The sequence below is a fragment of the Mus caroli genome, chromosome 6 (assembly GCF_900094665.2).
Source record: "Mus caroli chromosome 6, CAROLI_EIJ_v1.1, whole genome shotgun sequence".
Classification (NCBI taxonomy): domain Eukaryota; kingdom Metazoa; phylum Chordata; class Mammalia; order Rodentia; family Muridae; genus Mus; species Mus caroli.
Window position 1 is genome coordinate 28,126,528 of NC_034575.1, and position 18,149 is coordinate 28,144,676.

General features: G+C 37.8%; 1 protein-coding gene across 3 annotated transcripts in view; it reads left to right on the forward strand.

Moving 5' to 3' along the window:
* The window catches only part of Exoc4 (exocyst complex component 4), a 702,198-nt gene that overhangs the window by 73,564 nt on the left and 610,485 nt on the right, over positions 1 to 18,149 (forward strand). For all 3 annotated transcript variants that reach the window (XM_021164590.2, XM_021164588.2, XM_029478695.1), the window contains exon 6: positions 8,639 to 8,882. In XM_021164590.2, coding sequence (XP_021020249.1) covers positions 8,639 to 8,882 — 244 coding nt within the window. The remainder of the gene's footprint in view (positions 1 to 8,638; positions 8,883 to 18,149) is intronic.

Here is an 18,149-nt window from a genome sequence, read left to right on the forward strand (position 1 = left end):
GGAGGGTGCCGGATGTCTGCAGCCCCAAAAGGGTGCTGCCTCAGCGACTCTGTGGCTCTCACCTGTCTCAGAAGCTGTCTGCCTCTGTGGTCCTCACTCTCACCTCTTATGCCTCTCTTGTTAATCCAATTTCATTTCTCCTTTATCTTTTTTTTTTAAACAAACAATTAGGCAAACATATCTTTTCTCATGACCCTTCTTTCTTCTACAAAAGGTAGAATATTCTCTATAGTTTGGTATTTCCACTTCAGCATATCTTTTGGAAATTCCTCTGGCAGGAGTGCAAAGAAAACTCGAGTATCTGTTGTCATACTCTTGACAGAGCTTTTATCCAGAAAACTTAAAAGGGAAGTCAACTCAGGAGTCCAACCTGTGTGTAGGGCGTTTCTTTTGTAAGCTTTACATCTCTTCTTTTCTGCTTAAAATCCTGTGAATGCTCTACCATCACATTTTGTAAGTTCAGTGTGTTCTGTGTGTACAGTGCCGCGTGGCTTTCATCTTTCAGAACTGAGTGTCTGTACCTGAGTGTATGCAACAGCTGCTCTTCCCCCCTCTCCTTCATTTCTGGCAGCTAGCATTGTGCTTCTGGGAATTTGACTACTCTGTACACTGCGTATCATTGGAATCACAGAGCTTGTACTTTGTGACCGGCAAGTCTTGCTCAGCATAATCTGTTAAGGTTAAGCCAAATTGTAACATGTGTCAGAATGTCCTTCCTCCTCAAGGCCGAACACTTGCATTGCTGAGTTGCTAATGTGTTTGCCCACTCCCATGTTGACGGACACTTGGGTTGCTTCTAGGTCATGGCATGGCAACACTGTGGTGCTGTAAACATTGTCTTTATCGTTCTATTAGGTCTTTGGAATGTGTATCCAGAAGTGGAGATGCTGGATCATAGGATGAGTCTGTGTTTCTGTCTTTTGAGAAGAGCCTCATGTTTTCACTGCAGTTACACGTGTTTGTTCTGATCACCAGTGCATATGGGCTCTGTTTCTTCACACTTGTCATTTTCTGTTTCCCTTTCTGATAGAAGACATCTTAATTGGTCTGAGGTTATATCTGATTGTAGTTTTTAATTTGCATTTCCCTAATGATTAGTGATGTTGAGCATCTTTTTATGTGCTTGCTGCCTATTTGTTTGTCATCTTTGAAAAATGTTTACTCATGTCCTTTGCCTACTGTGTAATTGGGTTATTTGTTCTCTTATTATCAAATTGTGTTTCTTATTTTAGATATTAACTCTTCTTTAGAGATATGAATTTCCAGTACTTTCTTGTGTTTGAGAATAGATTGCCTTTTTTATTATGTTGGTTGTCCATTGTAGACCTTTGCTCAAATTTTGATCATGTTCCATATGTCCTCCCATTTTCACATGTGTGTATGGTGTCATATGTAGGGAATGCTTGTCAAAAACATTTCTGAGGCCTTTGTCCTGTCTTCACCCATGAGTTGTATCACTTTGATCTTACACTTTAATGCTCTGATCTATTTAGAGTAACTTATCGTGTGTAGTAATAGCTGAGGACATGTGTCTGTAGTTTAGGAGGTGTGTAGAGTCATCCTTTAGCAGAATAGTCCAGGCTGGCTTCCCATTGCCTCTCTGTGTGTGTGTGTGTGTGTGTGTGTGTGTTGGGGGGCTTGTTTCTCAGCAGCCTTCCTAACATAACATTTGCCATGCATTTCACTGTTTTAACCTAATAGGTAAAAAATCCTGCTTTGAGCAGCTGGGCTGAAGTCACCCCCTGCCTTAGCCTTCTGAGTACCTGGTTCCACAGGACCATGCTGATATAATCTGCTAGATTTTCTTTTTAGTTTGAGATACTTATTAGTTTCACCTTGATATGTTTTAGAGTTGGTTATTTTGGTTAGATTTTCTCAGATACCCTATGGCCTCTTTTGTAAGTTAAAAAAAAAATTAAAGAAAGTTTCTGGTAAAATCTTGGTTTGTAATTTTATATGAGTTTGTTTTAGTTTTTGTTTCTGTCTTTCTCACACCAAGGTTAGTTATTTTTTCTTCCTTGTTTTCTTTTAAATCTACTTTCTCTTTTATCTTTTTAATCTCTTATTTTTCCCTACATTTTCTGAATCATTTTTTATGAAATGTCTTTTTAATTTTCTCATGGATATTTTAAACTTTTTTTTTTTTTTAAAAATCTGCAATAATTGTCTTTTTCTTTCACTTTTCCCCCTGACTTTGGTCACTTTTCATATCTCCCTATATTTTTTTCATGTTTATATATAAATTTTTAGTTTTTGGCAAAAGGTAGCTTTTCATATCTTTTAATTTTTATTTGAGTATATCAGTTGCATTGAAGATTTGCCTTCTTGTTTTCTTGTGTATCTTTTTTTATTTATGTATATTCATGTTTGCTGGGGTTTCTGAATGTCTTATGATACGCCAGTTCATACTCTTTCTCCTCTCTCTCTCTCTCTCTCTCTCTCTCTCTCTCTCTCTCTCAGTATAGAGTACTTTAAAGACTTTTCCGTTCATTGGCTCCCTCTTCTGTTAGTATAACAAAGTCCAGATATGTTATTTTTTTAAAATTGTTTTGGTAGTTGGAAGGTAGTGAAAGATGATGGACTCTATAGAGTCGGCCCCTGGCTTCCATTTGATAATATAAAGGCAGGGTGGAGTATGAGACACCAATTTCTTGGAGCACAAATGTTATTATTTTTATTTATGGTTGTTTTGAATGTGGAGCAATTTGTATTTCCAAGCTATTACATTGGTGGTCTCACAGTTCACAAAGCTGGAAGTCTTCCATGTACATTTTTTTGAATATTTTTATTATTGAGTTTTTGTATACTGTTTCATTTAATATTAAATTTATACACAACTCTGTGAGATTGATAATAAAATTTTCACTTTACTGATGAAGGAATAGAGGTCATGAAAGATTAAGTGACTTGATGGAGATCATTAGCTTGAAAGGGTAGAGATAATCAGACCTAAAATCCTAAGACTTTGTTCCCTCACACTTTTGCTGTGTCTTGCTGTCTACCCAAATAACTGAGCGTAAAGAATACTGACAGTGGATTGCAACCCAGTACATTTCAGTGTATATCACTGTGAGCTATCAGTTTTTTGTATTGTTATCCTGTATGCCAGTTTTATGTCAACAGCCCCCTTAACAGTGACTTCTGGACTTTCGTAGGTCCCTCCTCTAAATGAGTTAATAGGCATTAAGCTCTGTCCATGAGAACAGGTTTCAAGTAGATAATTTTTTGTTTTATTTTGTTTTAAAAATGCTTCCAGAGATGGCTCAGAGGTTAAGAGCATTGGCTGTTCTTCTAGAGGACCTGGGTTCAATTCCCAGCACCCACATAGCAGCTCACAACTGCCTGTAACTCCAGTTCTGGGGATTCTAACATTCTCAAACCTGCAGGCAAAATACAGTGCACATAATACAAATACGTAAACAATTCATTTAAAAATATTTCCTACCATTGCTTTAAACACACTTACCACCTTTCCTTCCCGACCAACAGTAGTTCTTATGAAAGGACTGCGTACACTCAATGCTTTCAGGTCAGCAGGGTGGGGAACTCTTCAGTGAGTTGAGATCTGTGTTCTGTCTACCTTACATAGTCTCTTTTTAGGCAGCATCTTTTCTGGAGTGGGGTAATTTATTGTCTGTAGGTTTCTTTAAGGTAATTTAATCTTCACCTTAGGGGTTCTCAGCGAACGTTTTTGAAGTACCTTAATCAGGATTCTACACTCCAGGGGTAGTTAGTTAACATTTGAAAGACCCTAATCAAGACTGTACTCCAGAGGCAACCAGTGTGCTGGTTACTGTTCTCCCCTGCACCAGTGGGTACATTAATTAGAACAAAACCTGTAAGAAGTAAATTTTCACTGGCAAATGGAGTGGTGTCTAAGATATATATTTGACTAAGAAGTTCCACAGAGATAAGATTGGAGGAAGAGAATTTAGGGAGGTTCTGTAGCCTTCTAGCCAAAGGTAGGAGCTTAATTTGATTTTGGGCTTGTGGACCCATAGTGAATGGCTATCTTAGGCCACTGGAGCACACTAAGTATCCATTAACACAGATGAGCCAATCCGAGCTTTCTTCTGTCTTTCTGTGATGAAATCTCTGGCTCTACACCCTGGCTCTAGTCATTGTTTGCATTTCCTGTCTTCAGTAATGCTACTATTTTGAGGCAGACTATTTCCTTTCAATTTACGGCATTATATTTTATGTGTAATTATCTAATAAGCAAATTGGATATCTTAGGAATATGAATTACAGTGTGATTTTTGAAGCATACAAATTACTCTTTAGTGGCTTTTTTTTTTCTTTATAGTTTTCAAAAATATTGTCAGTATTGCCAGGTTCCCATCTGTGGTGTAACTTTGTAGACAGGTAATTTGTTTGATAGTTTAGTGGTCTAATTAGGCTTGGCAACTTTTTCAAAAGGCTCCTTAGTTTTTCTTATCTCTCTTATTTTTTGAGATCATAATATAATTAAATCATTTTCTCTGTCTCTTATGCTTCTCAACCCTCCTTTCTCTGTTTTAAATTCTTTTTTTTTTTTTTTTTTTGGTTTTTTGAGACAGGGTTTCTCTGTATAGCCCTGCCTGTCCTGGGACTCAGTCTGTAGACCAGGCTGACCTTGAACTCAGAAATTCGCCTGCCTCTGCCTCCTAAGCACTGGGATTAAAGGCGTGCGCCACCACTGCCCGGCTCTCTGTTTCAAATTCTTGCCCCTCATTTTTATTAATTGTTGTTACAAAGGCTCCTTTTAATATTGAATTTTGCTCAGCACTGTCAGACAGTTCTTATATAGAGCTAATATTGTTTATAATGTGTAATTCAAATTATATAGATTGAAATCTTTTACTGTATGGTATAATGAATGACATCTCTCAAGAGTTTCTATAGTAAACACTGCCATTGTATCATGCCCCAATTAGCATGTACAAGCAGCAGTTTCTAAGTAGTATGATATGGCATATTCAACAGTGAGTTAAAGGGCCTTGCCTTCTGCAGTTTTATGATGTTTGTGGTAAGCCATGGTGCAAATTGCTGATTTTATCTTAGAAGTATTGAAGAAAGAAAACATCTATGAACTCATGGTCTAGATTGTTTTCTGTATGCATGTGCAGAGTCATTAAACACAAAGTATTTAGCATCATGAATAGATATTTTTCACCTTGTTTACTTGTTATCTTTCGTCAGTTTCTATGTGGTAGTGTCTTTCTGTATGCCCCTGGGTTGTCTCTAACCTGTGATTCTTTCAGGTGTGTTTAGAGCTCATCTGTGGTGGTTTTCTTTTTTGAAACATGCTGTCTGTAATACGGTATACAGATAGATGGCTCTAAACCATGTAACCATGTATAGTTAATGTAAACGTGGAATTCTAGAGCTGGAAAAGTTCTTTTTTTGTTTCTTTGTTTTTTTGAGGTTTCTTTGTGTACCCCTGGCTGACCTGGAACTCACTGTGTAGACCAGGCTGGCCTCGAACTCAGAAATCCGCCTGCCTCTGCCTCCCAAGTGCTGGGATTAAAGGCGTGCGCCACCAGTGCCCAGCTTGAAAAGCTCTTAAAAATCTTCTCCTTAGTTCGTTCATCAGTCTAGTCAAGTAGACCCCTCCTTCTGTGATTTTGTGCTTGCCCTCAGTTATCGCTATCCATAGCCACTTAGGTTTGTATAAACAAAGAGGTGTGTATAATAGTAAATATTCGGGAGACAGCAGGCTTACAGAAGAAATAATGCGGCAGGAGTCATTCCCATTCTTTAGTATGTAGCAGGATCCTATCGGGTAGTAAGAGTCTTCAAGCTACATTTGACTCATCTTCAGGTTAGAATCTTTAACAAAATGAAATTCAAAGGTAGGAGAATTGGAGCTGAAAGTAAAATATGTTTAGCTTAGTAAATGTCTAATACCACAATTGGGTATCCAGTGTGGTAAATCAGGTGCTTGGGAGTCATGTGGACTTCAGGAGTTTGGAAAAATGCCCAGGTCTGTTCTGATTGTTGGGTGAGGCTTTATTGGATTTCAGTGAAATTATTTTTGTACATTTTTCCCCATTAATACTATCTGACCTTGTAGATGTTTGTGAATATTAGGCTAGCCATGGTTGATTATATTATCCTTTTACATTGCCTTTTAATTTTAGCTGATGTAAGTGAAATAAATACTATAAATCAGATAATATTATACTGTAAGTGTTTATGTTCTAGGAGAGTTCAGGAGATATCAGAAAGCTAAGTCTTTAAACAGATGTTCTGTTTGTGGCCATGGCATTTCATTATTCAAATCTTGTTTCTGTGTTGTTTTTTAATGAGATAGTTCTACAATTAGTGTGCATATAAGTAGCTATACGCCGTGTCATTGCAGGCCAGATTGTCTTAAACTGCATTTATGTCATCATCAGCCACCCTAGGCTGTAGCTGTGATGTTTAGGTAGCACTTTGTATGTGTCCTGTTTGTGGCTCATAGGTGCACTTTTTACAAAGAGCATTTTGAGCAGGTAAATTTCCATTACTTTTCTTCCTGCCTGAAGCTCTTCTTGTAGTTCAGCTTCATTTCCTTCCATTCCATGCTGAATTGAGGTGGCTCCCTGCTGCTGAGTACTATCGTAGCTTTGCTGCAGGATTGGATTTGCTAGATAGAATATTTCTGTGGCCTGAGGTATCCCACTTCTTCATGTATAAAACAAAACCAGGAACTGAAATGTATGTTTTTATATCATTACATTTGGAAGTATTGGTGATGTTTTCAAAACTTGTCTTTAGATTTTCATCTTTCAAGGCTAAACCTGTGGGTTCTACTTCTAGTTTCATTAGTATTAAACAGTATACTGAGTACTGTATTATCAAACACACTCTGTTGTAAGGAATGTACTATGCATATAGTTTCTCTGACTTTCTGGGCACCTAGTGAACCTCATAAGACATCATGGATAAAATATATTTAGTATTTATTCATAAGAGTGAGCTTGTATGAGTAATTATATCTTGCTACTAGAATAACTTTGGTTCATATTTAAGTGTATAATTTATGTTAAAATATAGGAATCATTAAGATGACTTTTTAGTCATTTAAAATATATAGATCAGTAGTATTAAGTCTATTTATAGTGTGTGTAGACAGTACCTTTATCCTTCTGTATGATTCTTTTCACCTTGTAAAACTCATATTCAGTATCTATTAAAAAGTAACTACGCTTTCCTTCCTTCTCCTTGCCTCTGACAGTCTACCTTCTACTCTGTTTCTAGGAATTTAACCACTCTTAAGTACCCCATTATTAGTGGAATGGTAAACTATCTGTCTGTTGTGACAGTCTTATTTCACTTAGCATGATGTATTCCAGAGCTATTCATATTGCAGTGTGTCGGGCTTCCTTTGTTTAAAGTGGAATATGCCATTGTTTATATAGATCATTATCTGTTTATGTGTTGGTGAGCAACTGGGGTGATTCTAACTGGGGTGACTGTGGATAATGCTGCCATTATAGTAATGAATGCTGTGAATAAAGAACCTTTATGGGTATATAGATATGTAGTTGAGAAGTACTGTTGATAATAAATACTGGTTTAGTTTGTGGCTTTCTTGTGTGGCTTTGTCTTGCTTTGATATCTAGGGCTTACAGGCATTTGCAGGGATATCTAGTTGTTATATGGATGCTGGAACACAGACTCCAGTCCTCATGATTGCTGAGCCTTTTTTCCTGTCCTATATGACTTTTATGATATAGTTTTTAGTAGGGATAAGTATCTTCGGATCATCACCTAGTCCTTTTCCCCAACTCCTCACAGGGGCGAGAACTACTAGTAGTTTGAGACTGTTTCCTCCTTTTTAAGACCAGATGGTTTGGGTAAAGGCTATGAAATAAAGGTCTATAGGGATATTTAGCATATATAATTTACAAGAAGGTTTTCATTGATTATTACAGATGTCTGTGAAAGAAAATAACTACTCTCCCCTCCCCCCTATACTCTATTTGTGTCTTATTCACTTTTATAAGCAAGGTCTCATTATGTATGTTAGGCTGTCTGGAATTTGCTATCTAATCCAGGCTTACTTTTAAATTCTTAGTCTCTCAGTAGCTGAGATTCCATGTTGTAGGTCACACATATGTTTAAAGATAAGTATGATGGCTTCTGTGGTCATTTAATACCTCATCATTATCCTTTTTCCCCTCAAACTCTTCTCATATATTTATGTTGTCTTACATATACTTCTTTTCATTTCTTTTTGTTTGTTGTAGTCATGTTCTTTTGCCCCTACGTATATTTATAACATCTTTTATTCTCACCATTTATCACTTCTAACTAATGAGTAGGAAGTTGAGGCTTGGGTTTGAGTCTTTAAAGTTCTCCCGAAATGCCGTGTATTGTACTTTAGATACAGCTTGTACCATGGACTTAATTTATCAACAGACTGGGTCTGAGGAGTCTGTGTAAGCCTGGAGATTTACATCTTCCTATAGAATTGCTCGTAGATTTCATTTCCTACTAAAACATTACCAATTGGTTTGAATTGTGGGCTGTTTCATATTACTTTGTAACTTAATTTAACATAAAAATTTCCCGATTCCTTAACAGAATAATCAAAGCCGTGATTATCTGCTGTGCTGTTGAATTAATATGGAAACTGGATCTGATATTTAGCTGTTGTTTTCCTTTGCAGTGAGGGAGATGAACCTGCAAGACGTCAAGGAGGACTTGGAGTGCGACCCAGAGGAGAACAGCACTCTTTTCATGGGAATTCTTATTCAGGGGCTGGCCAGACTGAAGAAGATCCCTGAGACAGTTAAGGCCATTAAAGAGCGTTTGGAGCAGGAGCTAAAGCAGATTGTGAAGAGGTCAACCACCCAGGTAGCAGACAGTGCTTATCAGAGGGGAGAGAGCCTCACTGTTGACAACCAGCCAAGGTAGGTGTGGGTATAGTCTGGAGTTGTGTTTTTATTGTATTCTTCCTAGGGTGGAGAGTAAATAACTTACGTTCAGTTGGGATCATCTTCTTGAACTGAGGTTACTATATTCTATACTTACCCGGGTCAGGCATTGTCTTGATTTACTGAGAAGTTTTAGGTTTATTGTCCATATTCACTGACAAGGAATGAGAGATATAAACCTGTTTGTTACGGAGAGTGTTATCACATATGTTAATAAATCAATGGCAAGAAAGAATGAAGCAGTTGTCAGTTGCCAAGCTGTTTTTGAGATAATTTATGGATATTATTTCATTTAGCTTTTCCTATTACTTGTGAGCTACTTCTGAGTGTCAGCATCTTAGAGTTAGAGGAGCTGAGGCTCAGGGGTAGTGGTTAGCCAAGCACATGCTTGCTGGCTGACGAGTCTTGGATTTGAGTACGAGACTATTTTGATTGTAAAGTCTGTGCTCTTTCCACTGTCCTGCATTTTCCTCATCATCAGGTGATGATAGTTGTGAATACAAAAATATCAGACATTTCTGCATTTCCTTAAAACAGCAGGTAGGATTTGAATTTCAAAATTTTTAGTTCACTGGAGAACATGGCAATTCTGTTATGATCCTAAGATGTGGCTATTATACTGGGAGAATATGTTTGTTCGATCAGATTTTAGGGAACAGTAGTCCAGTATTGTATGATAGAATTTGAAATTAGGACTTAATTATAAAAATCAATTGGTTATAAAGTGATTTCTTTCAATCTTGCCTCCTTCAGTTTTGCCTTTGTCCCCCAACACACACCAGGCACGTAAGACTGGAATGGCATGGGAGAAAAACATCAATGAAAGGTTCAGTTTCACTAGAGAGTAGAAGGCAGGCAGATGTGCTGGTGTGAATTGTAGTCTCAGTGCTCAGAAGTCTGAGGCAAGGACATCTGGAGTTCATGGCCAGCCTAGGTTACATAGGGAGACGCTGTCTCAAAGAAGAACAAGTCACAGGAGAAAAAAAGTAATTTTCTCCTTTGTTGGAGTGGATGTGCGTGGGAGATGGTAATGCATAAAATAAAGGGCGATACTTTTCTTAATGTGCTACGATGGAGATTCTACTGTTTTTACTTAACATGCACACGTTTTAAAAACAGACATTAAACAGAATTAAGGAAAAAGAGTACTAATGCTGCCTAGATTTTTCTCAGATTTATTTTAATGTTTTTTAAAATCTGATATATTCTATTCATATTTTCTGAATTCCTTTTATATATCTAGATAACACTAATATTGATTTAAGAACTCTTCGAAAGTAATTATCTCATGAACTTAATTTAAAAGTACTATAATTGGTAAAGGAAAAGCAAAGAAGGAAGAGTCTCAAACCATTATCTACTTGTCTGTCATCATGGAATGCATCAAAGCAGATGGCTGAAGAGTGTGGGTTTTGTAGAGATCTGAGTGTTGCAGCTCCTGGTATTGTAGAGGGATATCTGCTTTAGATGAGGTTAGTGGTTATAATGCTTTAGTAAGAATGTAACACACATGCATCTGCATACGAACACATATGTTTGTTATTGATGTCTTCTCCAGTCTTCATGTATTTCACTCATGTGGTTCTGAGAAGCTAGGGCCTAAGTCAAAATTGAACTTTACGCTTCTGCTTTCTTTGCTTGGTGCCTGGATTTCTGCAAAGACCTTTTGACTCTTTGCTAATGAATACTCGAAAATTCTGCTTTGCTATTTGCTCTGTTGTTGCAAGTGCCCAGATGGATAGACTGAACTTTCATAGGGAAATAACATTACTATAATATATACTGGAAATAAAGCAAAGGGCACAGATCAATAACTTTCCTGCAGCTCTCATTATAGTTGCCCTAAAAACATTGTGTCTTTCATGGGATTTTGACCTCTTCCTCTTGTATTGCCTCAGCTGTTTCCAGAATTCACGAATGCAGATTATATCAGTAGAAGCAGAAAGCCAGCTCCTTGCCTTAGGAAATTCTAAATAGCTTTCTGAGAGGAGGAGTCAGCAGTAGAGGGGCTTTTTCCTCCCTTCCTTTCTTCTCCTTCTTTCTTTGTTTATTTCTCCTCCGTTATGTATTTGTTTACTTATTTATTTAGTATTTTAAAGATTTTTCTTTTCATTTTCTTTTTTTTTTTGTTTGGTAGGCACGGTAGATGGGCTATTAAGCAAACAAATGGTTCATGTTTTGGCATTTGTTTTTTTCTTTTCCTCTTTGACATAATCTCATTTTATAAAAGCTAAAGTCTACATTTTTTTTTTTTGGCCAAAACTGTTTATTATGAAATAAAATATTACAGAGAAAACAGTAATTTGGGGTAAACCATATTACTGGATCAAACACTAAATTCTTGGACCCAGATTCCAAATGAATGACAATTCTGAGCCGACCTCTGGTATTCCTCAAGAATTAATTCCCCTGAGTTAACCACAGTCATTCAGAGATGATTAGCATTGTTGCTTCCAGAGGCTTGGAACTTTAAAAAGGGTATTATCAAATTACTCCTTGAGGCATTCATGGTTTCTCTGTGTCTGAGATATTAGTAATATCTGTTTAAGAGGGAGTTAAAGCACAGTGACATTATTAGTGCCACCATCAGTGTTCTTTTATACCTCAAGGCTGCTATGGCAGGTGATAGAAGAACCTGCTTCCCTTAAGCACAATCTCCATCCATTCCCAACTTAACGTGCGCATTCTCTGGCCCAACCCTAAAGAAATAACTTATTCTAAGACATTTTTATGCAAATGCAAGGCATCAGTGTTGTAAGTTTCCCTAGAAGTTTCATTGTTCATCTCCATCTTGTTAAATACATTGTGGCTGTGATGCATTGCAGCCTCTTTCCATTTGTCTTATGCAAAGAGAGTTAATGTTGTGTGGTATTTTGCCGGAAATGGAGATTGAATAAGGCTGTTGAATTCCATCTTGCTTTAATTTATATAAAGCCAGAATCCTTCTTTCATCATCTTAAAACAAAACAAAACCAATTCTCATTTTGGGGCCTATTTTTTTTTTTTATTTTATATGTTTATTTCTCAAACTGTTTTCTATTCATAGGAGAAATATTTTATCTTTTTGGTTCTTTTAGTGTTGATGAGTTTAGGAAAATGCTCAGTAGTTGTTAGGCTGCTATTAGTAATATGGTAAGCATTAATTCAAGGTGATATGTGCCTTGATAACCTAGCACAACCATTTGCTACCCATTGTTCCTCCTAATACCCCTGCAAAGGCAAGGCATGTCTTCAACTTCAGATGGCCAATGCAGCCTCTGTAGCTTAGAACCAGTTTCTTCAATCTTTGCTGTCTTATTATTTCCAATAACCTAGCCAATGAGATTTATATATCATTTTTGTGTCAAAGAAGCCAGAAGAAATTCTATAGTTCATAAAAACCAAAAGAGAGAGGAAACATTGAAGGAAAAAATATTCTTTTGGTATTAAATCTTGTCATGAATAAGGACGTGAACCAGGGGAGGGGTGGCAGTTGGCATAGAGAAGACAGCTACTCTAGTCTGTGCATCTGAAGGCAAAAGCCCTGCTATACTGGAAAACTGGGCCTAGAAAAGGACAGGAAGAACTGAATGAGGTGGAGCCATGGCTGTCAGGGAGAACTCTCTCCTTCTAAGGAAACCATTTTGCAGTCCTCGTAGACCTTTATTTGTTTATTTTTGATTGTATCCAGAAGGAAGAGAGAACTAAGTTGCCCTTTTTATTCCCATTTGACTTAGAGCAATTGCTGAATGAAAGAAGGACTCCTACATAGAGTGAGTATCCGCTATGAACCATACACTAAACTAAAGTGCCAAACAAGAGACATGCCACTGCTCTCATGGTGTTTAAAGGGGAAGAAAGGTTCCCTCAAATCAGTATATCGTTGAAAACTATAAGGTTTAGTGGATAAGCAGAAGGTATGGTGCAAGCATGTGCTTATTAGACCCTTATTAGGAAATAGCTTGTATCACTGTTTTCTGAAAGTAAAGTAAGGCAGTGTTTATTGTTTATTCTAGTTGTAGTTGTTAAGCTCATTTATTTGATAGCATCAGGTTGTTTTTCTAGTTATGCAGTTAGCATGACATCAACATCTCAATGTGGGAAGGAAAAGTACTGGGCCCTTGCCTTGTCATTTTCACAGTTTACAGTGGCCCCGGTGGCTGATTCAAATTGATGGGTACTGCCAAGTATACTTTTCTTAGAGATGCACATTTTCATGTTATGGATAATGTTTTAGAGTTGCTATACTTCCTTGCCTACACTTTATATCATCAGATACTTTTATATTTTCTAATCTGAGAGGTAAAAACTGATATTTCTAGTGTGGTTTGGGTTTGTTTTTCTTGTTATGAGTGAGGCTACAGTTTTTGTTTGTATAACAGTAACTTGTTGTGACGGCCTGGGTTATGACTGGATGTAATGCTTCAAAATAAGCTAAATTAAGAAAGTGAAGAAAACACAGTCAGAGAAAGGATACTTCCTGCAGCAGGGGGCTGGGCAAGGGTAACTCACTATTTGTTATTTCCAGTTTTTTGATGTTTTTCCCCTGTGTATATACAGAGGCCACACACCTACTAAGTGACTAAGTTTTTTAAACAGAATAGATATTCTAGACCAGGGATCTTGCTACTTAGAATTGACACATGGATTTAAAATTCTTGTTATTTGTCAGATATTCTATTTTAGTATTTTAGGATTGCAGTTGACAATGTGTAACTGATGTCAGAAGGAAAACCACCAATAGGTGGGGACTACTCTGTTTACAAGATTCTGAAGGAGGGCCACATAGACTGAATCAGATCCTATGTAGTGTGCTGTGTCATAGTGTGCAGTTCACTCCTTTCATGTCTGCCTGCTGTGTGTCTGTCCTGTACTCGATCGACAGGATGATCTCTGTGCTTGTGAATAATTCTAACACTGATCACTATCCACTTTATAGTCATGGTTCTTTTCAAGGTTAATATTTGTCCCATTTCTCACCACCTCTCCTATCTCTCAGCCTGTGAAGGCTACAGCATTTTCAAACCTGCATTGGACTATACTTTTTTTTTTAAAGATTTATTTATTTTATGTATATGAGTACACACTTTAGTTGTACAGATGGTTGTGAGCCTTCATGTGATTGTTGGGAATTGAACTTAGGACCTCTGCTTGCTCTGGCCAACCCCACTTGTTCCAGCCAAAGATTTATTTATTAGTATAAGTTCACTGTAGCTGTCTTCAAATGCACCAGAGGAGGGTATCAGATCTCATTATGGGTGGTTGTGAGCCACCATGTGGTTGCTGGGATTTGAACTCAGTACCTTTGGAAGAGCAGTTGGTGCTCTTACCCACTGAACCATCCATCTCACCAGCCTGCGTTGGACTATTCTTATAAAGTTTGAAAATGTATACCTTTACAATATTTTTAAGATCTGAAGTCTGGAATTCAGTAGCAGTATCTACTGATATAAAAAGGTATTTCTTTCTAATTAGGTATTTTCTTATTTTACGTTTCAAATGCTATCCCAAAAGTCCCCCATACCCTCCCCCCCCTTCCCTACCCACCCACTCCCACTTCTTGGCCCTGGTGTTCTCCTGTACTGAAGTATATAAAGTTTGCAAGACCAAGGGGCCTCTCTTCCCAATGATGGCCGACTAGGCCATCTTCTGCTACATATGCAGCTAGAGACACGAGCTCTGAGGGTACTGGATAGTTCATATTGTTGTTCCACCTATAGGGTTGCAGACCCCTTCAGCTCCTTGGGTACTTTTCTAGCTCCTCCATTGGGGGTCCTGTGTTCCATCCAATGTTTATCCACCAAGGTTAACTTCATAGTACAACTATAGTATTTGTAGAAAGAGAAAGACATGAAACATTTATCATGATTTTCTTTAGACCTGCATGTGTTTCCTTTTTAAATAAGAGCATTTTCTTTCGTCTCTTCTTTCGGTATTAGTTACGCTCCTCCTGAGTGTCTAAAATGCAAGACTTGGTAGACATTGGCCATTTTATTTTTACAGAAAAGTCATTTAAGAGCAGCTTTGAAGCAAGGTCAGGCATCTGTCCTTGTGGCTTCTTGTAGCCATTCGCAGGCACTGCATGCAGCACCTGGACATGCTTGGAATCGGGAAGGGCCTCGGTGCGATTTAGATGAAGAGTTAATTCAAATCAAAGCAAGCGGGAAGCAAGTAAATTTAACTTCAGTGATTATGATTCCATTTGATTGAATCTGTACTTTTGATTACACGTATCAGTGAGAACATGCCTTAAATACACCTTGCTATTAAATATTGAAGGGAACCGGGAAATAGTGAAGAAGCTCCACCATTCTTTAACTAGCATGTGTAACTCATAACTGTATTTTTTTTAAACAAATGAAAGGAAATAATTGTGTTACGTGTAGGGCTTCTTGTTAACTAAGGTGGCTAATTCATTACCATGGACGACCCTACTTCTCTCTACTTTTAGTAAGACTTAATTAAGTGAATTACTAACAGCTCTGTAACAGATGAAATGAATTAGTAATATCAGTCATTTTGTAAATCTGGAGTTGAAGAGCTGTCTTTTTGCCTATAGTCTCTAGAAAAGGGGCTTATAATTGAATGGGCTGGAGGTACTGCTCAATAATAAATTTCTTAAAGCTTTGCTTTACCTTTGACAGAGTTAATAACTAACCTGCTCTCCTGTATCTGGTTTAAATTAGAGAGTGGACCAGTTAAGTTAATAATGTTTGTAATCTCTTCCATGGATTAGTGTAACTAGTTCAATGTCACCCTCATGCTACATCAAGGTCACCTTACAGACAGACAGACAGGCAGACACTGTTATCAAGTGAGAAATATCTCTTGGTGATGTGTAGAAGCAGTGCCAGATGTGATCAAAACCCCTTCACTTATGGTTCCTCTAGCTCTTAGCCTACCCACTTGTTATAGGTTGGTGAACTTGTAACTTTGTGTTTGTGGTTTAGGATCATACCCAATTCTTCTAACAAATAACTGTGATAAAGTGGCAAAGGAAATCGTATTTTACTAGCAAGTGGGAGTAAGTAATCTGGAGTTTGGGTACAGAGCCATCAGACTCTGTGCATGTGCACTGATGTTTGCAAAGCATGCTGCCATCTGCTCTGTCACTCAGGTAGTCTCAAAACTGTCTTCATCACAGGAGGGACATTATTATTAGTCCAAGATTTGTTCAAGGAAATATGAAATCTGTAATAATCTGATAGTTCAGAAACTCGCTGGTGGGAGATTTGATATTAGAAGTGGCTTCTTTCACCATGTAAGTTTTTCTACGGGTTGTTTATATACACTGGTTTCTACCTCTTTTTCTGGAACTGAGTTTGGTTTTCCTTGGAATGCGTAAATGTTTGTCATGACGTACTCATTTGCTTGCTGTATGCCCCCTGCGTTGTGGTCCATCGTAGGCCTCTAAGAGATTACTGGACTAGTTCAGAAGTGGATCCTGCTTAGCTCACTTGAGCCTCAAATCCAGTTACCTCAAAAATTCCTCAAGTGGCTTTGCACATCTGAAATAAGAGTCACACACAACTAAGTACTAAAAAACCTGAAACCTTAAGGTATGTTATCACACAGAAGTAAGTTTATGGGTAATTGTTTTTAATGTTCTACTGTGATGAAATACTGTTTTGGGGATGGGAAAGATGCCTTTAAGGGAGTGGTATTGATATTTTAATTCAAGGAAGAAGGCTTGAGTTTGTTTTTTAATTTGGTTACTAACTTGCCGCATGTCAGAATTAGAAGTTCATTCAAGGTCATCTCTCCTGAATTCAGAAGCCTTATTTGATGAAGAGGGAAAGAAAAGAACTGACCAGAGCCAGGGCCATTCATTGCTACTCTTCATTCACTGTGTACCAGTAATAGCTATCCCCTCTCCTTTCATAGTGCAGATGGAGAGTTAGTTAGCTTTCTTCAAATAGTATTCTTTTTACATGAAGTAATAAGTTGTAAAAAGCATCTCTCTGCCTTTTAAAAGTAGCTTTTAGGTAACTTTGAAGATTAATTGGAGACTATGTCTTGTTTAAAATGAAAGATAGTGCTAGGTCATCAGAGCTTATTAAGAAAATGTTTCTGTGAGATACAGGCCAGCAAAGATAAGACCATCTTGATATGAAACAGTTGATGGCTGATTTGTTTAATGCTCATATAAAATATTAACTCTGAGTCTAGAGCATAACAGTCGTGAGATAAATACTCTGTGGTTATTGCCTTTGTCAGTGGGAAAATGCGGAACCCTGATATTAAGATTTCAGCAAACAAATAGTAGAACAGAACCCATTTTCTGCTTTCATGTCTCCTGTATGACCACACAAGGCAGCTTCTTGGCTGTCCACCTGGGTTTCCCAGCCGAATGCCTAATTCGAGGTTTCCAGGGTGTTAAATTTAGACTCAGATAGCCTCATCTCACCGTAAGTATTGAACATTATTTGCAACCTGATGGAGTGTCTTTGTGCCATGGGTTCTTGTGTTCTAGAGCAAGACTGACAGTTTCTTTTTTAGCCCTCTGCCTTTTTGCACAGTGGCGCTTGAAGATGGGAACCACAGGGAAGCTTCAGGTAGGAAGTTAGGAGCAGCATTGGGAGAACGAATGTTTTACCTTTATGTAGAAGGCATTTAAAAAACCTGCTAGGTAATTGGATATATGTACCTTTCAGCTCACAGAACTGTCCTTCCTTATGTTCTTGTGTTTTGGTTGATAAAGTTATACTTTTTGAGAACACAGTTTTGTGTGGAAAACTTTATTATGGGCTTCTTAAATTAGGAGGCTGTATCATAGATCACATGTTTTTATACCACTCATTGTCTGTAATGTGCCTCCTCTCACTCCTGTTCTGGAGACTTAAGGTTCTCATTCATCTGGACAACTTTGCTGCCTGCTGCAAACTGAGGAAAGATCCCAGATTGGCATCTCGAATTCTAGACTTGATAATATTCCAGTCCTACATTAGTCATTCTTTTCCTTATGATTTCAGATGCCACAAAATTTGACCATTTTCTCCTGGTTTTCCCAAAGAACCTGGACTTTGGGCCATGTGTTGACAGGGAGGTGTGGCTACAAAGAAGCATAAAGTAGGGCTCTGCAGTCACTTCTAGCCCAGTGTTGTTACCTGGGAGGCTACACTTTCACTGTTTGTTTGTTTTGTTGGGCGGGTTTTGCTGTATGTGCTTGCTTTATTTATTCACTTATTTAGTGTATGTTTATGCTTATGTGTGTGTGTGTGTGTGTGTGTGTGTGAGAGAGAGAGAGAGAGAGAGAGAGAGAGA